At 35.6% G+C, this 24,164-nt stretch overlaps 1 protein-coding gene across 8 annotated transcripts in view; it reads left to right on the top strand.

The window, feature by feature from the left end:
• The window catches only part of RPS6KA3 (ribosomal protein S6 kinase A3), a 109,612-nt gene that overhangs the window by 52,200 nt on the left and 33,248 nt on the right, over positions 1 to 24,164 (top strand). For all 8 annotated transcript variants that reach the window (XM_058535560.1, XM_058535559.1, XM_058535558.1 and 5 more), the window contains 5 exons: positions 5,772 to 5,888; positions 10,189 to 10,270; positions 18,563 to 18,643; positions 19,451 to 19,530; positions 20,136 to 20,242. In XM_058535560.1, the coding sequence (XP_058391543.1) occupies positions 5,772 to 5,888; positions 10,189 to 10,270; positions 18,563 to 18,643; positions 19,451 to 19,530; positions 20,136 to 20,242 (467 nt within the window). The remainder of the gene's footprint in view (positions 1 to 5,771; positions 5,889 to 10,188; positions 10,271 to 18,562; positions 18,644 to 19,450; positions 19,531 to 20,135; positions 20,243 to 24,164) is intronic.

Below are 24,164 nucleotides of genomic sequence, written 5' to 3'. Positions count from 1 at the left end.
ATAGGTTTGGCACATGCAAATGTCAGTCTGTTCTTGGGTTATCAGTGCCTTCAGAAATTTGATATTCCTCTCTGCATCCATCTCATTGGATTCCACGTATGAGCTAGAAAAACACATTGTTGCTTTCCTACCTGTTATCCAAGATTGTCCAAGCATTAGTATTATGTCCTAGTTGAACCTCAGATTCATTTCTAAAATAATCACACTCTCATAACTTGGAAAAACTGACGACATTAAGCCCAATCTGGGCATCAAGATACCAACCAAGAATATTTTGCCTGTTATGCACTGTGACTTTGTGTATACATAAAAGATAGAAAATAGTTTGCTGATGTGACTAGTAAAAATTTAGGTCTTATAAAATTTAAACCTGGAAGGAACAGAAAATGTGTTGAGGATAAAATAGTGGCACGTTTTTGGAACTAGGGCCATAGGCATTGATCTTTTCTCTCTACCACCAAGAACATTTTCTATACTCTCTGACCCCTAATTTAGAAAAAGATTTTTAAAATTCGAATTTGCATCCTCAAAGAGGTTTGGAATGATTGCAACCATTTTGGGGAGAGAGGATAGGGAGTGGAAGAAGTTGCTATTCAAAAAAAAAAAAAAAAGAAAGAAACATTGAGAAAAGGAGTTAAATTTATTTAAAAATAAGATTTGCCAGAATAAAAACTTCAGTATGAGGTTGGGAAGATCAAGTCAAGGAAGTCTCTTAGAAAATAGGAGAAAAAAGATAAGTGACATAAAAGATTCAATTCCAGACATACAATATCCAACTAATAGAGGAGTTGCAAAAAGAGAAACCCTGAAAAATGGATGGAAGGAAATTTTCAAAGAAATGTTAGAATTCCCTCAGAGGTAAAGAATTCAGGTCTTTAATTATAAAGGTTCACCAAGTCTCTAGCATTCTGAAGGAAAGAAGACCTATATTTATCTCACTAGTGTGGAATTTCAGAAGTATAAGAACAGAGAAAATTCTTAAAGCTTCTGGAAAGAAAAACCAGGTCACCTACCAAAAAGTCTGTATCAGCTAGCATCACCCATCTCATCAGCAGCCCTGGCTGCTAGAAAGCAGTGGACCAGTGGCGTCAACGTCCTGAGGCAAGATTGTTTTTATTCTAGAATTTGGTACCAAGCCAAACTATACAAATGTGAAGACAAAATAAAGACATTTTCAGATGTGCGAGGTTCAGAAAGTTTTCTTCCACATCATCTTTCTTAGGAAGTTACAAAGGAGTAATCTAAGAAAGAGAGAGACATGGGAAGTTGAAAATAGTGGATTCAACCAGAAAAGCACTGAAGAGAGATCCTGAGATAATCGCTGTGCAGCAAAGCCTAGAGAACAACCAGTCCCAGTGGGAGGGTAAGAGAGGGCTCTCAGAAGAGTGGAAAATAGGGTTAAGGGCTAAGAAAAGATTAAGAATAATGGTCAAATTAACCTCTCCCTCCCACCAAGAATGATGGAGAGCTGTTAGAAACAGGAAAAATCAAAAACTACAAGTTCATGGTCCAGATAGGAATCAAAGTAAAATGTATCATGAATTTAAGCATTTGATGAATTTTTTTTTAAGTCCCCGTGGATTGTACTAGAAGTCATTGTTATGGGTCCATATAAAAGGAAATTTAATATACTACCTAGACTGCATTTGAACAGTATATTGTTATGAAAATGTGGATGCCACTGCATAGGCTTTCAGCTTTTAGAATCAGGCTATGGAGAGAGCTTGAAGGATTTGGTTGTGATTACAAAAGAGAATATTAATTTTCTTAATATTAATAGCCTTCAATTAATAAAAATGTAAAAATAAAGCTAGCAGCAAGTGGAGGGAAGTTTGCGAGAAAGAATGTATGGGCACTATTAGCCTCCTTTTACAAAGTGGGGAGTTAGGAGTCTATCTAAAACTGATAGAAAAGACAAGAGGTCTATGTAAAAGTAATGTAATTATCAAACAGTGGGGAGGAAGATGATGGAAGAAACGGGCATAATATAAGTGAGACCCTCATCTTTCTTATTTTTTAATCGATAGACATTGTCTTAAGGTTAAACTAAGAAATTATCAAAGTAAGTACAGAAAAGTGATTTTTTTAAAGCCTAGGTATGTGAGTGAGAAGAGACTTACTTTTCAGCATAAGCTGTTCTGTCACTATTTTATTTATTACCCATGTGCGTATATTACTTTGATTTTAGAAACTAAAAATTTAGGGAACAGGAAATAACCCAGATTGAAAAAGGCTATGTGTAGGGGAATGTTGGGAGATAATATCGGAAAAGTAGGTTGAGACCATATTGTAGAGGGCCTCAGATGCCAAAGTGAAGCAGTGCATTTAATTTGGGAAAACTTGGAGGAGTTTTTGAGCAGTCTGGTCGTATGACTGGAGCTTTCTACTTTCAGAAAATGAATTTGTCAGGAAGGTAAATTGGAGTGACAGTGGCAGAAAGGGGCATTATGAGTAACCAAGCTAGTGAAACTACAGTTTTTTACAGAAAAGGTAATGAAGGATCGTACCTAGATGATGCTATTGGAAATAGAAAAAGAAAGAATGAAAGGTATTCCCAGTACCATGCTTGAGACATAGTAGGTGTTTCAGTGTATGTTTATTGAATGACAAGATCAAAGGGAAACTCTGCGTCTTTTAGTAACTTTTTTGACAGAGGAAAGGAAGGGTAGTCATCCAAAATAAAATCTTTCTTGAATAGTAACTGCTGTTTATTTTGAGATCCATGGCCTCATCCTAGCTCACACTATAGAGTAAGGCTTGATCTTCTATGCCTGCTACAAAATGCAAAATGTTTATAATTCAGTGATCCTTCCCTGCCTGTGTTGCATCTTTATTTGTGACAGACAATTGTAGTAGGTATTTGCTGTGAAATATAAGACAAAAAAATATTGCAGCCTAATAAAGCACATCCCACTTACCCAAGAAAGAAAAGTGGTAAAACATAGAACATGACAGAGTATAGTTCTTCACAGCCTTATGATTTAAGGGCATAAATGGCTGTTATATTCCTGTGAGGGTCTTGAACCGATAGTTTAGTTTTTTCCATAGGAGACTAACTGGCACATGCTGGAATCCAACCCGTGAACTTGGCTTCATGAGTTCAAGTCTGTAGTCCACTAGTCTTCAAAGTGTGATGTGACAGCACTTTAGAGTACAGAAAAAGAAAGAGGAGAACCTCTTTATAGTTTCATTTCCATGTAAAATGTATGTAATTTAGTAATACAAAAAGTACATGTACATAATTTATAAGCCAGTAAGTATACAAATATTGGGTGTATGCTAAATTTTTTTTTTTACTGATAAAGATGTGCTACCAAAAGTTCAGAGACCACTTCTCTAATCAATTTAGCTAACTGACCCAAGAGATACAGACCAGTTACAAAGACCAGGGGAATAAGTCTGTACATTCCTGTCTTTGATCTTGGGTGGGAAACCACCAGGAGCCTCTGACAGTCTCAGTGTGGTGTAATGGTAAGAGCCTTGTTTTAGAAGTCATTAGAAGTCAGAACACCTGGAATTGAGCCCTAAACCTGCCAGTTACTGGCTTATGATCTTTACTTAATCTCTTCAAACTTCAGACTGTAGAGTATTCAAACCATTTTGCCTTGAAAAGATCTGTCAAATTTCTAGTGGTGAATGGGGTCGTCGATAGAGAATTCTGAAATGTTTTTGCTTGCTCTGGGGTGTACTTCACTCTGTGTTATCATCAGCCCTCTCTAACATTGATAAGTAGTTGAAGATTTGTCATGAAGCATGAATATAAGATAAAAGGTGGAAAAGCACCTAACCCAGGCTTGATACATGGTAGGTACTTAATAAATACTTGCTGAGTTTTAATCTAAGCCTTACTTAATCAATCCCACATATACATTGTTCTTTGAAAGTTTTTTTTGTGTGTGTGTGTGTGTGTGTGAGGAAGATCAGCCCTGAGCTAACATCCATGCTAATCCTCCTCTTTTTGCTGAGGAAGACCGGCTCTGAGCTAACATCTATTGCCAATCCTCCTCCTTTTTTTTTTGCCCCCAAAGCCCCAGTAGATAGTTGTATGTCATAGTTGCACATGCTTCTAGTTGCTGTATGTGGGACACGGCCTCAGCATGGCCGGAGAAGCGGTGTGTCGGTGCGCGCCCGGGATCCAAACCCAGGCCACCAGTAGCGGAGCGTGCGCACTTAACCGCTAAGCCACAGGGCCAGCCCTGTTCTTTGAAAGTTTTTAAAAAGCATTTGGTACTTTGCTTCCTACCTTTCCTAATGTAGCTATGAACAGCTATCACCCTCAAGCCCTTGTACCCTGGTCTCATTTGGAGAGAAGGGATGCCCAGGAAGGGGGTAGAATCTTCGAGTCAGCTAATGCTTGATTCTACCCTAATGCCTACTGCACAGGATTGTTGTGAGAATTAAAGGAGATAATGCATGTGAAATTACAAAATAAAGGACTAAACTGTATTAGGGGATTGTTTTATTTTTGTTGCCAAAATTCTGAGAGTCCAAAATGATTAATCTGCCTAAGTAGTAGGACAATCTACAAACTATAGCCTCCATTTTACAGAGTGAAATGGTGGGCCTGGATTCCTTTTTTATCCTCTTACAGGAACTTTTGTTCCTTCTACTACTCGTTTTCAAAAGCTACCACATTAGGATACCCTGGTATATCTTTTTGAGAAATCTTTGTAATTCCCTGTAGTGCCAGCATTCTGTGAGTGTTTGAGAAAATGTTACTTGAGCTCAAACATTTATATGGAATACAATAGTAATAAAAATAATGAAATATTTATGTAACACGTTTAGATTCTACTAATAGTACTTATGCTCTAGAAAAAAATATAACATTATAGGCAAAAAAAAGAAAGGAGTCTTTGACAGGTTTATGTTCTGGTTTTGTTGGGTTTTGTTTTATTGTTGTAATTTTTGGCTGTAACATATAGTACGTCTTGATTAAATAAGGTGTACTTAATCTGCTGATCTCAGTGTAAATAAATAATTGAAATTCTGTGTATACATACATATATTTTCAACCTTTCTCTTCTGACGCCTTCCCTCAGAAATACCGAAGCATCCACTGTCTTTAAAAATCCTTCTCTTAACCCCAAGACCTTTCACTGTTCCATCATGCTGGATAGTCTTTTTTTTTTTTTTTTCGTGTTTCTAATCCTCCATCCAAATGTTAAATCTTTTTTGATTTTATGTTTTAGAGTTATTCCTTTCTCCCCTCTCACATCTCAGGTAGTCCTAGAAACAGAAAGTAACTTAGATATTTCAAACACAGTAAACTTCAGCATACTAATTCAAACAGCCTTGCTGAGGGTAGAAGTCTCCATGCTTACCCTGGAATATTTTTCAACCCTCTCCCCAATAAACGGGGTTTTGTATGTATAGCCTTGGTTCTACCTAATACAACCACATCTTGGAGCACAGCAGATTACTTTGATGTATTTTCAGACTTCTTTACACCCTCTGCCCTCACCTCATGAATCTGTTTATTCTAAATATCTCCAGTAGGAAGAATAAAGACTTGGAAATACTCAGTGCTAATGTTATGTAGAGGTTAATTTGGCCTACATGGTAGGCTGGTATTATTCTCTCTCTGACATTTAACTTGAAAGTATATTTGTTTAGCATGTGTTTTCTGTTTACTTGGTGGGTCAGTAAACGTGGTTTGTGTATGTTAATTTGAGGATTTCTAATATGATATGCTAAATTTATATTGCTTGATTTGTAGCTGGAGAAAGAAACTCTAACTCTGTTTTCTCCTCTTATATTTGCATCAACAGGAAGAAGGCAGTATCAAAGAAATTGCAATCACACATCATGTAAAGGAAGGACATGAAAAGGCAGATCCTTCCCAATTTGAACTTTTAAAAGTGTTAGGGCAGGGGTCATTTGGAAAGGTAAGTCATGAGTATGTGCTTTTTAAAAAGTTGTTTTTTGGAATTCATGTATATTTCATACAGATGGGGAACAAAAATATTTTATGAAATACTACTGATCTCCCTACAAGCAGTGTTTTCTGTGTTTTTACATTTCTCACAAAGTGGGAAAATGAATAAAGTCATTCAAAAGTACATTGGAAACTTTCATAAATTGACAGTATTCACTTCATATTCATTTTATCTTTAAGACCATATGACCTTTCTAATTACACTTCCTGAATCACAAAAATTAAAAATCACAAAATATTCGCTTGATACACTGACCTCAAGTCTTCATGTAGAATTGGAAGGTGATCTTGTAATACATTATAGCAGTGCATCCCAGTCTTTCCTCAAGTATCCCTAATTCCAGTAGGAAGTAAATGAGTGCTCCCAAGGAACTAGGGTGGGGAGATACCACTACAAGTATGCAGTTTGGGGGACTTATAGCTTGTCTTTATAGTGAATGCAGAGGTTACATTCTATTCAATGACATCCGTGTTTGTTTTTAATATAAAAAAATATTTCCCAAAGCCACCAACTAAAATTGCTCCAGAAGATGCAACGTCTTTATCATTTTTCTTTGAGTATTCCTTGCCCCCCTGCTGTACACCTCAGGAGCCCTTCCTGTACTCCATTTTGAGAAGTACAGCATATCATTACTACTACTTGATCTATTTAGTCCATTTCTTAGCAAGAGGAAGGTTCTGAGATTGCATTCAACTTTCACGTTGCAGTGCTTCCTTACCACCTCTCTGTAAGGAAACATTTGAAGATATCATGCTTCATAAGCTTCAAAACAACGTCAGTTTAGCTCTCTCATGTATTTTAATGGGACTATTTAGCAATTCTTGGCTGACATAGGTAATTTGTTAACAGCTGTTAACCTCTTTCAAACTAAAGTGATGCTTTTAATCCAAATATAGATTAAGTAGCTGGCAGAACATGATTGTTTCAAATTTGGGCTGTAGGTCAGCCAGACTTCAATTTTTTTTTCTTCTACTTACTTGCTGTGTGTGCTTGAGCAAGTTACCTAACCTCTTGGAGCCCCATTTTCTTCTTCTAGCCAGTCATTAAGTACTGAAGTTCCTCAAAGTTCCATTCTAGGCTGCCTTCTCCTCACTCTATATACTCCCTACTAATTATTTTCTCTATGCCCACTATCTTAATTATAACCCACATACAGCTGATGTAACATTTATATCTCCAATCTAGATCGTACCTCTGAACTCTGAACTCTGTGTGCAGCTGCTTATTTTTTTCTCTTCACATGTCTCAAAGGCAGTTTAAACTCAACACGTCTAAGACCAAACTCATGATTTTCCTCTACCCCTCAAACCTGTCCTGTTTCATTTTTTTCTGTCACTGTGAATGGTATCCAGTTAAGCAAGCCAGAAACTTGGGAGGCATTCTTGACATATCCTTCTAGTCTCGACCCTCCCCCCTTCCACCAATCTGATCTCTTAGCAAGTTCTGTTGATTTAGTAAAGATTTCCTAAATCATGCCTGTCCTCTTCTCTTCTACTGCTGCTCCTCCAAGCTATCCACTAACATTTCTCCCTGGCCTATTGAAGGAGGCTCGAAACTGGAGCTTCCCAAGTTTATTCTTGCCTCAAGCCATTATTTACATGACAGCCTATGTGAGCTAATCTTATACTCCACCCCCTTAACCCCTCAGTAGCTCCCTTTACTTCTGGGATAAAGAAAAATTCTTAAGATGGCCAAGGAGCCCCTCAGTCTGGCCCCTAACTACCTCAGCAACATCACTTTATATACGTTTCACTGCCTGTCTTCTGGCCACGTTTTCAGTCCTTAAGCACCAGGCTCCATCCCACTAGAAAACCTTTGCACATACAGTTCCCTCTGCCTAAAACACTCCACCCCACCTCTACCCCTTCTTCATCTGGTTAGCTCCTCTCATGCTTATGATCTCAAAGTCCTCCCTGCCATCCTGACTAGGTCATATTCCTCTATTTTACCCTCTCAGAACATTATTATACATCATCTTCACAGCACTCACCACAATTGCAGTTTTTCATTTGTGTAACTATTTGTTTACTTGCCGTCTCTCCCACTAGACTATATGTACCATGAGTGCAAGTGCCATGCCTTGTACCATGTCTCAGCGTTGAACCGGTAGCACAGTACCTAGCATATAATTCTGGAAAGAATTAACGTGTAAATAATAGTCCTGACCTCATAGGGTAATAGTGAGAATTAAATGATATGAGGCCAAGCACATAATATCTGCTATGAAATTGTATTATCATGTAATATATTATGGATAAACCCAAGTAGATGGGTTTGTTTTTATACATTAGATTTTCAGGGAGTACAATATTTAAGTTTCCAGGAGTCAACATGCTTCTCCCTTTATTTTTTTAAAAGTAACTTAAATACTTTACTATAAATAGCAAACATTAAAAATAGGGCGTTTCCTTTCTTACTCATCCTAAAAAGCCAGTCTAAGCCAAGGAAACAGGGATGACCTGTCAGAGCCTAGAATAGCTTCATGGGGGAGTTTGAAAGGTCAGAAATGCTCTGGTGGGGGAAGATCCGATGGCATCTGGGACTGCTGCTGTTCCTGCTATGCTTGACTAGTGACCAGCCAGAGGGAAGGGATTAAGAGCACCCTGAGCATGAGCACAGAACTGGGTAGCTGGCCCGGTTCTTGTCCCAATACCTCCACTATGACACTAGGCAAATTATTTAAGCTCTCTAAGCCCTAGCTTGGGCAGCTATAAAATAGGCATTGTTTAGTAGTCCTGCCTCCCAAAGTTGTCATGATGATGTATTACAAATGTTTGTGAAGACCCTTTGCAAACTAAGAAGTGCTAAAAAGTGTTAAGAAGGTGCTTTCAAAGAAGGGTGAAGGAAGTTTGAAATCCACGAGGAGAATTTTTCTTGTAGAACGGCACAAAGAAGCTTGACTAGGGAATCTCAAGAATGAATAAATATGAGATAAATCCTAATTATCTCCACCTAATTAAAATTTATTTCCATTCAAAAATGTTAATAATCTCTGATTACCTTTAACATTTGAACATCATTTCACCTTAGGAACCACCCTGATTAAGAATGCTTTTCTCTCCCTAGGTTGGCTCACTGCTAACTGCTAAAGAGAACTAAAGGGTGGAGCATGGTGAAGGGGGTGAGAGGGATGATTTGGGGAGAGGAACATACCCTACATCAGGGTTTCTGAGCAAGTTGCAGTGCTCTTCACTGACTTGAGGTCATTGCACGTTGCCTTTGGCACAGTTTCTCAAAGTTAAGAACTCTGCCTTGCCCTAGAATCAGTGAATCATTTTTTTAATTTTGTGCTAATAACCTGGCATGCTAATGCCGATAATTGAGAGTTGACCCTAAAGTTAGTTCTTGATTGTATCTCTTCTTCCCATCTGGCAGGTCAGTGACACTGCTAGGAAAGAATTGGTAGGACAAAAAGAGTTGAAATTCAGGTCCATTTAGTAGGTCTGTTTCAAGGTTTGATGGAAAAGATCATGAAACTGGTGATCAAAATGAGTAGAAGGGATTTATTGATAGTTTTGTATTAGCTGTGTTATATAGCATGACCATAAATTATTTAGAGCAGGCTTTATTCGTTTTGTATAAATCCCACACTATATTTTGAAAACAGCTAAAAGTATTTGGAAAATCAAGATGCTCAATAACATACCTGGGAATTGTGTTCTTTATATTTAGGTATATGTGATAATTTGATGTTTAAAAGGTGGGGAGGTAGGGTTCCAACGTAAGTCACTTTAAATATTTTTGAATAGCCTTCTTCAATGGAAGTGTTTTGAACTATTCTACCCAGCAGTAAGAAATTTATGTGCAGTTTTCATATATAGAAAAAACCATTTATCAATGAATAATTGTATCAACAGAAAATTGTGGTCAAGGGGAACTCCTCTATAAATGGAATCAGAAGAATTTATATGGAACTCCTGTATAAATATACTTTAAACATGTTAGGCTTTTCTCTAATTGCTACATAGTTGCAAGTTTTTTGTTTCTGTCTTGTATGTTACCTACTCTATAGGAATTGGCAAACAATAAAAAGAAAAGAAAAAATGTATTCACTTATATTGACACCCCAAGTTATAACCACTGTTTCATGATTCATTGTGTTTATAATTGATACATTATAAGGAAAATAGTTGATCTACAAAGTATCAGAATCTTTCTGATAATAAACTGTATTATAGTAGGGTCTTATTTTAAGAATGGTATAGTTTGTGATACTTCATAAAACTTATTTTCTCTTATTTAAATACAGGTTTTCTTAGTCAAAAAAATCTCAGGCTCTGATGCTAGACAGCTTTATGCCATGAAAGTATTGAAGAAAGCCACGTTGAAAGGTAAGTGCTGCTACTATTTGTAATGTTCGTGTAGTATAAACAAACTGAAAAGTTTCAATAGAGCTCATGTGATTCCTAGGCCAGTTGTTTACATTCTGAATCTGTTCCTGTTACCGTCTTTAAATTTAGAATTTCTTTTAATGAATTTCTCCTACTGGGCTAGGCATCATATGACTTGTGAGAATGGGAGTTGCCGTGTTATAAAAGAAGTATTATAAATTCATCTTGAGCTTTAGGCAAGTAGAAGATTAGAAGATTAAAACTGGGTTTGAGTCATCTTCAAATTAATATAATTATTTTAATGACTTGAAAACTTACTGATTTAACTGGATGCAAAATAGCTTTTATTCTAAGGACTTTATCATCTTGACTTCTGGTTTCCAAAAAAGTTTGTTTTGTTTTTGCTGAGGAAGATTCCCTCTGAGCTAACATCTGTTGCCAATCTTCCTCTCTTTTTACTATGCGAGCCTCCGCCACAGCATGGCCACTGATAGACAAGTGGTGTAGGTCTGCGCCCAGGAACCAAACCTAGGCCACCGAAGTGGAGCACGCCAAACTTAACCACTAGGCCCCCAGGGCTGGCCCCAAATAAGTTTTTATTCCAAGCTTCTAATTTTGAAAAATCTAGTGTAGGACCTGGGTCTTATAGGTAAACAGTCATTTAGAAGAAATTGTACATAGATTTTAAAATACCTACATCTTCCTTTTATTTAGTAGTAGAGGTTATTTTACCACATAACCTCTAGTTGTTTTGTGTGTTGATTCCTAACATCTTTTTTTTTTTCCTCTTCAATTTACTTGTAATTTCTAAAGCTTTTGAAGTATTCTGGAAGGAATATTTTTGATGATCATTGATTATTTCTGATGTTACTCTTCCCAGTTAGTCACCCACCCTGGATATTATCATCATTCCAAGAAATTCCACCTTCCTCTATAAACACTGTCCTTTGCTCTGTTCACTTGCTCCCTTCCTGAATGTATTTTCTTTCCTATCCAGTCTCTACCTTCTGGCATACTACTTACTTGATTCTTGCTAGGACCAGGGAATTAAATTCTATCCTCAGTGCTCTACTTTATATCACTACTTTTATAACTTTATACTCATGAATCCCATGTTATAAAACTGCATAGATGGAACTTATATAAGACAAGTCTATTCACAAAGGCAACAAAAGTAGTTTGCTTTCATATATTTAACAGGATTTGTGTTGTGCATAATATGTGTAAAGGAAACTATGAAGCTCTGAGAAACCTAAAAGATATCAGGAAAGGAAATAAATGCCCAATTCCTTTTAGAGAAGGCCAGCGGTTGTTAAGAATCCTAATATTCCTCTAGCCATCCAATTAGCTCCGTATCCTCAAGATTCCAGTTTAATTTTCCTTGAAATATTCAAAATTTCATTTGAAAAGCATACCCCTCAAAGAATATTCTAAAAAAGAAGACTAATGAGAAAGGAACAAGCTCTATAAGGTTTAAATCGTATTTAAAGCAGTAAGAATTCAGTGTGTTATTGGGGGAATAATATAAGCATACAAATCAGTGGAAGAAAACAGTACAAAAGTATTATATATTAAATTTTAATGTATTACAAAAGTATTGAGTACTTACTTTGCAAAGCAAGTATACAGAACAATGAGAAATTAAATAATGATTTCATAAATTTTATTTGAAATACTCCTGAGCAACCTGGAAAAAAATTAGTCTTCTCTTAAACCCTATACCATAATAAACAACAATCTAACTGAATTTTACAACTTAATACATCTAGTAAACTTGTGAAGAGATCCTGAGCAAATTACAAACAAATTGACAGTACAAAAAATTTTAGCCTTTTATAGAATGAAAAATAGTATAAATAGGAAATCAGAAAATTATTTGCCTAAGTATTACAAAATATTAATATAAGAAATTGATTAAAGGGTTCCTACTGGCCAAATCTAGGACAGTTTGACAATTTCAATAATTATTCAATGATAGTGATAGATTACAACCCACTGAATAAAATAAGAATCCATGAGTTAATCCATAAATTAATTAATGGGGAACAAGGGAAAGCTCTTCCTTGCAGTAGGATTCCAACTAATAAATGTCAAAGGAATGATCGAGTTAGGAGTTGCTAAGAAATAACATTACACCTTCCACTTAAAGGAGTTCAGAATAAATTTTATACAAGGGGTTAAAATAAATAATCTTTGGGAAAATGTTCCGTTTTGCTGATAAAGAAATGCATATTTAATAATGAGTTATTTTATATGATGGCAGTATAAATTGGAAAGCAGTTTTGTAGTAAGTACAAAGAGCCATTATTGCTGCTAAATTAACCTGAGGAAATAATCTCAAAGAAAGAGTTCATGTACTTGAAAATTCTCATTACAACATTATTTATAATATCAAAAATTTAGAAATCACATTAATATTGAAAAATAGAGGAATGTTTAGAAAATTATAATATACTGTTTAATAGGATGTTATTTAAATGAAATATTTCAAATATAATCACAAAAATGAACTTAATAAAAATATGTAAATGAACAATTATAACAAATTTAGCTACCACAAGTATGTAAAATTATATAGATATAACCTATAGAAGAGACTATAGAAAATCAAAAATATTTGACTTACTGGAATTGTAGGCTGCTAGATAATTCTTAATGTGTTCTTAATTTTTATTTTTATCAAAGTAATATGTGTATAGAGTCTTATAAAATAGCAGTGCTTTACCTACCCTCCTCCCTATCCCAGTTCTTGACCCCCAGAGACAATGATTTTCATCTCTTTAGCTGCTGCTTCTACCGTTTACTTTCACATTCGATACTCTTGTATTGCAATTCTTTGATTATTTTCATTTGGAGACATAATCTATTGACTTCCTAACGTGAAAGATTAGAATTTAGTTCTCTTATACTACCACCCACACACAGTTTTCCTTTTCGTGTCTTCCCAGTAATGTTTTCATTATTACAGCTTTATAAAAATTGTTCCTAGCTAAGCCAAATAGTATACTGGAGTTACATTTCCTTCACGTCTTTGCTGTATTAGATCTCCTTTCCTAAATTCTGTATCTACCTTTTTCTCAGTTTACTTTCTAGTTTTGATGGAACACATCTTCTAGTAGCTACCGCAGAAAGAATGAATGGATGGTAAATTTTTTGTGACCTTGCATGTCTGAAAATGCCTTTGTTTTACCCCCTCACTTAATTTATAATTTGGCTGGGCATAAAATTCTAAGTCAGAAATAATTTTCCCTCAGATATTTGAAGGCATTGTTTCCATTGTCTTCCAGTTTCCTGTGTTGCAGTTATGAAGTTTATTGCCATTCTGATTCCCAGTCCTTTGTGTGTAAGCTGCTTTTCCTTTTGGAAGTCTTTGGAATCAATCTACTCTTTATCTCTGTTGTTGTGAAATTTGTATAGTGGTATTTCTTTAGTGTGGGTTTTTAAAATTCATCATACCGTATATGGGATGGTCTCTTTCAATGTAGAAACTCATTTCTTCAGTTTTGGGAAAGTCTTTTGTCATTTCTTCTCCATTTTGTAACTGCTACTCTTTGGATGTGTTGGACCTCCTGGATTGTTCCTTAATTTTTATTTTTTTCCCTCCTATTTTCTATTTTTGTCTTTTTTTTCCTATTTTCTAGGGAATTTTATCAAGTATCTTCCAACCCTTCTATTGACCCTTTTGTTTCTACTTTCTTTTTTGCGTGTGTGTGAGAGGAAGATCAGCCCTGATGCCAGTCCTCCTCTTTTTTTTTTGCTGAGGAAGACTGGCCCTGAGCTAACATCCGTGCCCATCTTCCTCTACTTTATATGGGATGCTGCCACAGCATGGCTCGACAAGCGGTGCATTGGTGCGCACCCGGGATCCAAACCAGCAAACCTCGGTCCGCCGTAGCGGAGCGTGCGCACTTAACCACTTGTGCCACCAGGCTGGCCCCTCTACCGTCATTTTTAATTTCCTAGATTTTCCTTGTTCTCTGATCACTACATTTTTAAAAACTTGTTATTATGGAAAGTGTCAAACATTTACAGAAAGAAACAGAAGAATGTAGAAAATCTACATATACCCTTCTCTCTGCTTCAACATTTCTCAACTCATGATTGATCTTTTTTCATCTGTGTTCTCCCGTTCCCCTCTTTCGATATTTTGAAGCAAATTCCAGACATTGTATAATTTCTTCCATAAATATTTTAGTATGTATTGCTAAAAGATAAAGACTCTTAAGTAATACAACTCTTTCATTATGCCTAAAAAAATAATGTACAGATATTTAATCAGTGTTCAATTTTCCAGTTGTCCCTGTTGTTATAATTCATTTTTCCTTTTGCATTTTGTTTGAATTGGGATCCATATAAGGTCTATAGTTTGCAATTGGTTGATATCTCTTTAAGTCTTTTAATCTATGAGCTCTGTCTCCATTTCTTTCTTTTTCTTTGTGGTGTATTTATTGGAGATTCTGGTTCTTTCCCCGCCTACCCCTTTTAAAGCTTTTTGTTTCATGAGTGCCATATGGTCTTTGCTCTCTCAGTGGATATAAATTACAAGGTTTATTTTTGTTTTAAGTTTTCTTCTGTTTTTTATATTGTCTCTTTCCCTTTATTTCTTTTTTTCTGTTTATTTTCATAGCTGTTTTTCACGTTTAGAGCCTTTCCTCAAATGCATGGGGATCCTTTGCTATCTTTTCCTTGTTTAAGAATGAGGTACTAAAAAGCTGATTGGAAATGGTTCTCTGGCAAGAATTTGCTTATTTCTCATTGGCTTTCTTCCCTTAGGCTTAGATTTTAGCTTTCTCTGATCTGCTATGTGAGTTACCACTTACTCCTCTTTTGCTACTGCTTCCTCACCTGTTCTTTGTCCTTGTGAGTTTATGCATAATTTTTCCATTATTGTAATTTCAGTGGGGTTTTGGAAGAAAATAGAAAGTAAAACATCTATGTTTAACCAGAAATCTCTTTCCATTTTAAAGATCTTATTAATACAATAAATGGAGTCAAATAGAAGTCAGTAGTATTAGGTTGAGTTTATGAGGACTTTTCTCCTAATAAAGTAGTCTGTGGGCCTAAAAGGTTTTGTAAACCATTGCTTAAAAAAAGCATCTCAATACATAATCCTCGAAACATAAGCAGCATTTCTTCTTGTTCACTCTCATGTTCAAGTCAAGAATGGTTTAAAATCTAATAACTACTATATAAGAAAAATTATTTCAGAGGAATGTAGTTGCTTTGCCAGCATGAGTCAGTATGAACAAATTCTGTTTTAAGATTTAGAGTTTAACCAACATAAAACATGCCTTCTTCTGAACCAGTATATCCTGATCAAAATTCCTGATTGTAGGATGATTTATATTTGTTACAAGGTCTTTACATAAGTAAAAGAAACCAGATTAGAATTATTATAGTCCTACCGCAGACAAAATGAAGGAATTGCTTATTGAGTGACTCTCGCTGGTTATTTTCAACTAAGCAAGATCTCGTCATTGTTACATATAAGAAAATTATCTTACAAGATAATCATAATAGAAAGAAAATCATTGTGTTCTAGCCTCTCATTTTATAGAGAAGGAAGCAGAAAGTCCCTGAGCAGTGAAAGGATTTGACCAAGGTAACTTATCTAGTTCTTAGCATGGCCACTAAACTATAGCTCTTGACTCCTAAATAATTCTTCTTTTCATTGTGGTAGAATAATAGAAGAGGGATATGCAGTAAACATATTGATGGATGTTTATGGTGCTTACTGAGCACCAAAATGATAAGCTTTGTAAGTGTTATATAATTATCGAAAGAGGTAAAAATTTGGAATCCAGCTTTAAGGTAATAGGAACCTGATCCAAGATTGCGTAGGTGGCAGTGGAAAAAGGGCGGATTTGGGCTAGACTGGAACAGAATTATCAACAGGCCTAGGTGATGAATTTCATTCATATAAATAATAGAAAGGGCCTGTTGGATATAAGACACCAGAATTGTAGTGATAGGACAAGATAATGAAATCAGAGATTGATACTGAATTTGGTACACCAACTGGACAAGTCAGTTAAAAGACAGAGCTGTATCAACATCAGGAGCAATCGATTCCTATTCCTGGTTTGCCCATTTTCAGTCACTGGCACCAAAATCTCCCCATTGGAGGTGGAAAACTGATAGAATGGGAAACACATGATTTTTTTTAGCTTCTTTGTTTATTTTTCCCAGAGGTCTTATTTCTGTGTTTTAAATATCTGTGGTCACCTTAAATCGAAAAGAAAACCAACTCATCTTTTGTCGCCACCCTCCCCCCAAAAAAGACTCTCTTTCCCATTCTTTCTGTTTAATCTTTGGCACCACCATTCAGTCACTCTGGCCTGAAAAATAAAAGTCAGGGGCCAGCCCGGTGGTATAGCAGTTAAGTGCGTGCGCTCCACTGCGGCGGCCCAGGGTTCTCAGGTTCGGATCCTGGGCACGCACGGACACACTGCTTGTCAAGCCGTGCTGTGGCGGCGACCCATATAAAGTAGAGGAAGATGAGCACGGATGTTAGCCCAGGGCCAATCTTCTTCAGCAAAAAAGAGAGGAGGATTGGCAACAGATGTTAGCTCAGGGCTAATCTTCCTCACACACACACACACACACACACACACACACACAATAGAAGTCATCTATGATCTATGCTTCTTATTATGCAATAGAAAAAAAAATAAAAACTTTAATGGATGATCATTTCACCTCTTAAATCCATTGAACTACCAACACAATCAGAGTACTTATCAGAACGTATTCTAATTATTTATTTACCTGTGTGTCATTCCTACCAGATTATGAGCTTCTTAAAGGTTATTTTATTTGTATTTGTATCTTACAGTGCCTGACACATTTGCTCAGGAAATGTTTGCTTGGTAAAAAAGAGCTTTGCCTATAGGGTCAAATGTAAATTTATACTGGCATTCCAAATTGTCAAGAATCTGGATCTGGGCCGGCCTCGTGGCTTAGCGGTTAAGTGCACACGCTCTGCTACCGGCAGCCCGGGTTCAGATCCCGGGCACACACTGACGCACCGCTTCTCCGGCCATGCTGAGGCCACGTCCCACATAGAGCAACTAGAAGGATGTGCAACTATGACATACAACTATCTACTGGGGCTTTGGGGAAAAAAAGGAGGAGGATTGGCAATCGATGTTAGCTCAGAGCCGGTCTTCCTCAGCGAAAAGAGGAGGATTAGCATGGATATTAGCTCAGGGCTGATCTTCCTCACAAAAAAAAAAAAAAGAATCTGGATCCTCCCTACTTCACCTCCCCAGTTGCCACATTGATTTGGTTCCTTCCTGTTCATCATGCATGCCTCCATATCCTTGCTTGGACTGGTACTCCGTACCTGGACTTTTCTTCTCTAGGCCTGACCCTTCCCACTCATCTGAATTGTGCTCTAAAAGTCCCTAACTCCATACCTCTTCCCTCTAGCCTTATCATGCAAGTAAAACTGATATTTCCCTTCTCTGAATTCCTGTACTACTTATTGCTAGTAATAAATCATTTTATCCCTTTATCATATTCATGGTGCTATAGCTACTATTTAATTGAATATCTCTTATATACCAGGCTTTGGGATGTACAACCTTATCTCAAATGGTCACACAGTCCCCAAAGGTACAGTGGTGTTATCCATTTTATAGATGAGAGGTAACTGAGACTCAGAGATTCTAAATAAGTAACTTGCTCAAAATTACACAAATGTGAATCCAGATCTTTCTAACTCCAAAAAGCCTTTGCGCTTTCAACTGCACCACAGTATCTTCTCTCCCTCTTCCTCCTCCCTCAAAATAGACCTTTTTGGGTATATCCATCCTTCACCATGTCTGCCACATTTTATAGATGCTTAATGAATATTTGTTGACTTGATTTAATAGAGGTGGTAGGGGTATTGAAACCTATTCCATTTTTTGTGTTTTAATATTTCATTATTATGCCTTGTTTTTAAGAAGTTGCTCTTTTTTTGGCCATTTTTAATAATTTTAATTAAAATACTTGTAAATTTGATGTTAAAGCCAACATCTGATATGTTCTCTGTATTTTTTTAACTTAAAGCACAGATTTTATAAATATATACAGTTTTTTCTGGTTATATAATTTAGTAAAAAATATAGTTATTGATTTTGAAAATTCAAGAGTAATAAATAGTTTTATTTATACATATAAATAGTTTTATTTATATGTTTATACATATAAGCAAAATTTTATTTAAAATAGGCACCAAAGAGTTTTTGTATTAAAGATTGTCCCTGAAAGCTATTGTAATTTAGCCATATGTGCAATATTTTATAGTTCGAGACCGTGTTCGGACAAAAATGGAGCGTGATATCTTGGTAGAAGTTAATCATCCTTTTATTGTCAAGTTGCATTATGGTAAGTTATGTACCACCTCCCACCTCATCTCTTCACCTCATTCCCCACTCCCTGAGTGCATTCAGATATGTATGTATATAAATAATTATTTGTGTATATTTGTATGTGTTTAGCAGATACATATAGTAAAGTCATGGAAATTAAATCATTACTTCTTAGACAAACTTTAGAAGCTTTTATTGCATTTAGCTTGTATTTCTTTTAAACATTGTAGCTTCTGAATGGTAGCCATAGGAACAGGTAATAATAATCATTGTTTTTTTATAATAATTAATAATAATGTACCAGCATTTTATAGTCCATATGTGTAAGCCCAACTTATAAAGCAAGAAAGATCCCTAATGTCAACATCCTTAAACTTTTATCACCTTTCTTTTCCCCAAAGGCATATATGCTTTTTCTCAGTGGGTAAAGGTGTGGTGATTCTTATTAGACGTAACTAAAGCTAACCAATCCACATTTTTTCTGTAGTTAAGTGACATGGTTTTGTATTTTTGTTTATAGTTAAGTAAGTCTTTTTCTTGTTGATCACATGTTTTAGAACTATTGTATTCCTGAAAGACTATTGCCTGAAGAAAATCTAACAAGTGTTCTAGTGGTTCCATGATAAGAAACACTGCATTTGACATTTCCACATGGAAACTAAGAGAAATCAGTGGTTATCTTCTAAATAAAAATCAGTTTAAATCTATGATATAATCATTAATTTGCTAAAAATGATATTCATTTGTAAATGAGTTGACCTAATGTAAGCCTAAAAAAATAAACTGTGATGGATTAAACGGAAATTTTCATTTCTTCATTCAGCTTTTCAAACCGAAGGGAAGTTGTATCTTATTTTGGATTTTCTCAGGGGAGGAGATTTGTTTACACGCTTATCCAAAGAGGTATAGAATTAATCTCTATTTTTAATCTATTATATGCATTCTGTTTCAACTAAAGCTTTGTTATATTTCAATATTATACTTATTGTATTTTCTCTAGTGGCACAAGATTCTTACATTGAAGAATCAGAGCCAAAAAAGATTTCTTTTCCAGCCTTTTGAATTTATTCTGAAAGTAGGACTTTAAATTGATAAACTGTCTTTATCTTTTGTCCTGCTTCTTTTAGTTATAGTTTTTTCAGAAGATTAATATATCAACAAGATATCTTGAAACAATTAGTAGTGGAAATTCAGCATGCATTTTAAAGATCACCTTTCATTTCTAAGGTGTTACTGTGGTGGGGCAACAATGGCACAAACTGAATATAGTTGTTACTTAACTGAATGTAAAATTATTTTCCCCACAGTGCATATTTAGCATTTAGTAAGTGATTAGTTGACTGATTTGTTCATTTTTGAAATTTCCTTTCATAAGTAAATTGTGGATAAAACTACATGTAATTAGCGTATTTATAATTTTTTGAATACTTAAGCTCTAGGGTAGAACTTTAAATAAAAATCACAGACAAAAAGAAAATAAAAGCAGAAAAATTATTATTTTATTTTAGGTGATGTTCACAGAAGAAGATGTCAAATTCTACTTGGCTGAACTTGCACTTGCTTTAGACCATCTACATAGCCTGGGGATAATCTATAGAGACTTAAAACCAGAAAAGTAAGGAATCTTACTACTAAGTTGAATACAATGTAATATAATTATTTAGGAGGTAATAAAAAAATAAAATTACTTTATAGAACTACCACAAGCATTGCGTTAGAGTGTCTGTGCTTCACATTTCTGCTAACATTATGTATTCTCATGCTTTTAAACATCTGTTCGTCAACATCTCTGTTAATGTTATCTTGCTTTCATTTGCATTCTTTGATTTTTAATGAGGTTGAAATCTGTTCATATATTTATCGGCAATTTGTATTTTTGTGTGATTTTTCTGTTTATGACCTTTGCTCATTTTTCTTTGAAATGTTATTTTTCCCATTGATTTGTAAGATATCTTCACAAATTAAGAATTTAACCATTCTACATATATTGCAAATACATTTTTCTAGGTCATCTTTTATCTTCCTTTAACTTTAACATTTATGTTATTTTAACCTACAGAAGTATTTTTTCTCAGTCAGATGTACCAGTCTTTTTTGTTTTTAGGTTTTTTTTTTTGTGAGGAAGATCAGCCCTGAGCTAACATCCATGCTAATCCTCCTCTTTTTGCTGAGGAAGACCGGCTCTGAGCTAACATCTATTGCCAATCCTCCTCCTTTTGTTTTTTTCCCCTAAAGTCCCAGTAGATAGTTGCGTGTCATAGTTGCACATCCTTCTAGTTGCTGTATGTGGGATGCCGCCTCAGCATGGCCAGACAAGCGGTGCATCGGTGCGCGCCCAGGATCCGAACCCAGGCCGCCAGTAGCAGCGCGTGCACACTTCACCACTAAGCCACGGGGCTGGCCCCAGATCTACCAATCTTTTCTTTTGTGATTTCTTCCATGACTTTTATTCTTAAAAAGGCTTTTCCAATCCCATGATCAGATATTTTTCTTCTAATTTTAAGCTTTCTTTTTATTTTTAACTCCATCTAGAAATTTTTTGGTATGAAGGATGGCACAGAGCTAATTCTTTTCTCCAAATACCATTTATTGAAAATTTTGTTCTCCACATGATTTCATATTTTGAGTTGAGCAAATTTCTCATTGCTTTTATAGTAGCAGTTATCAAGAAGCTAATGTTATTTAAATTGTGCGTACTTCTGTGTTTTAGTTTGTTGGTGTTTGCTGTCTACCACTTTGAATAATAAAGGTGTTTTTTTCCTCTTTTAAGGATATAAACAATAGCCTTGCTCTATCAAGAAGTTTTTTTAAATAGCTTTATTGAGATGTAATTCATGTACCATACTGTCCATCCATTTAAAGTGTACAATTCAACGGTTTTTAGTATATTCACAGATGTGTTGTGCAACCATCATCCTTATCAAGAATCTGGATATTACTTACGTTAAAATGTTACATGAAAAATTTAAATTATATATTACAACAGGAAACAGAGGAAATGCTCCTTTGGAATCCTGTTAAGTTATCATTTAGAAATTGTTATACTTTCAGGGCCGGCCCCGTTGCCTAGTGGTTTAGTTCAGTGTGCTCTGCTTCGGCAGCCCAGGTTCAGTTCCCGGGTGCAGGCCTACACCACTCATCAGCAGCCATTCTGTGGCGGCGACCCACATACAAAATAGAGGAAGACTGACACAGGTGTTAGCTCAGGGCACATCTTCCTCAAGCAAAAAGAGGAAGCTTGGCAACAGATGTTAGCTCAGGGTGAAACTTCCTCAAGCAAAAAGAGGAAGATTGGGAACAGATGTTAGCTCAGGGTGACTCTTCTTCAGCAAAACACCACCACCACCACAAGAGAAATTGTTATACTTTCACATTTTATGTTTGTTTTTCATATATTTTGTTTTCAAGTAAGTTTCATATGGTTCTGTTTTTATTCCCCAGATAATTGCTGAGTTTTTCTCATTGTTTTTCCAATTTCTAACTATCATGATATAAAATATAATTCCTGGTGAGAATAAATATTCAGGCATATAGTCCTTAGAAAAAAATTGCCATAAACATAAGATTAAACATTCATAATAAAAATGTTATTGTTTTATATCATTTAATTGAATGTATTTATTCTAGACCATTGTATTAGCATTGGTCATAAAATTATATATAAAGCATGGGCCCTGTCTCAAAGGTTGAATAAGATCAAATGTAGGTAAGACTGCTTATAGTGAGATCTTTCACATAGATGTCTATGACGCTAGTAAGTTGAAATAACATTTAATTGTTAAATGATCCAAGTAAATAGCATCATATAGAAATTTGGAGAAATTTAAGTTTGTAGACCAATTGTTTTATGCACTATAAGGAGTTTTCCAGATTTTTATTTTTTTATTTTTTTTATTTTTTTATAATTTTATTTATTTTTCCCCCAAAGCCCCAGTAGATAGTTGTATGTCATAGTTGCACATCCTTCTAGTTGCTGTATGTGGGACGCAGCCTCAGCATGGCCAGAGAAGCGGTGCCTCGGTGCGCGCCCGGGATCCAAACCCGGGCTGCCAGCAGCGGAGCGCGCGCACTTAAGCACCAAGCCACGGGGCCAGCCCTCCAGATTCTTTTAAACTAGAACTCTGTTATAATAAATATGGCTAAAAATAATTGTTAGTAGTTGAAAGGGAACTTTGCTTATTGAAAGTAATACAGCTGACTTTTTCTTTCAAAGATAAAGGATGAGCATGGTTATCTTAAAAGAATGCATTTGCTATAGAAGGCATAAATAATGCCCTTTTAGCCATGTTTTCTTTTTTTCTCTCAAAATTACCAAGAATGACTTAAGATTTGTTTTGTTTTTAGAACTGTCTTTCATGTATTTATTAGACAGAAGGGAGAATGATTTCCACCATACCTAATAATTCCCTTTATATTCCCTAAATGTATTGGTCTGCTTCTTAATCAAGCATAATTAAGATGACTATTTTTTCATAATAAGTCTCTTCTTATGAAATAGACTTGAAAAATATGTCCCTACTGAATTACCCTCAGTGGTAAACTTTATTGTAATCATAGTTGAATTGATGAGGTAGGAAGATTGATAGTATTTTTGACACAGTAAAATTTTATTATAACAAAATTTGGCTTGTCCACTTTTTTAGTTAGAATTAAAAGGAAGGAAATGCCTATATTATGGAATAGCTTTGAATATAAGTGAAACAGTTTATTACCTGACCTTTCAAGTCAGTATACTAAAATACCTATCCAGAAATACAATTATTGGCTTACAGCTTAGTACTTACCCCTTTCTATAACTCCTTAATTAATGACATTACTCTCCACTCAAGTATCTGCTAAAGCCAGAAACCCAAGTGTCTTCTCCATTTGTTCTTCTTCATCATGACCCATATCTAAGAGCTCACTAAATACCTTTTATTTTTCCCTCTAAATTGTTTCCTAAAATTGCAGATCTGATTATCTCTACCTTCCATGCATGTAAACCTTTTATGGTCTTCAGTGTCCTTGAGAAGAAGCCCAAACTATGTGGAAATGCCTTATTGCCCTTTGTAGACTGGCCCCATTCCTTCAACATGCATTTCTTATTTGTGCTCTGCCAGGCACTGAGCTACAAGATGAATAAGGTCAAACACTCTAGGAGCTCACAGTTTACTGAGAAAGAAAGGAGAAAACACTGGAGAATGTATACAGTGAAGGGGCGGGTCAATGGAAAACAAGGAGTGTGAGCAAGGTTTGTTGAAGAGAAGAGGATTGTGTAGGTCGTGTCAGAAAAATATCTAGGAAAGAATGATTGAGTAAGATGCCTTAAGAATGACCAAGAGATTGACAACTCTAATGCATTTGACTTAAATATGTAGACCATCTGTCTATTGTACAAGCACTAGGGAGTTTAGTTAGGCCACCTGTGCAGAAAGCCATTAGAAAGAGCAACTTAGAAGAGTATAGGTTTTGGTTCTTTTCCTAATAGTTTTCAAGTGCTCCTGGCTCATAATACAAGTTTATAAGGCTTTGCCTTTGGGATTTGTTATATATGTGTG

Source organism: Diceros bicornis, chromosome X (assembly GCF_020826845.1).
Source record: "Diceros bicornis minor isolate mBicDic1 chromosome X, mDicBic1.mat.cur, whole genome shotgun sequence".
Taxonomy (NCBI): domain Eukaryota; kingdom Metazoa; phylum Chordata; class Mammalia; order Perissodactyla; family Rhinocerotidae; genus Diceros; species Diceros bicornis.
Note: the sequence above shows the minus strand (reverse complement) of the source record. Positions and strands in the feature narration are given on the sequence as shown.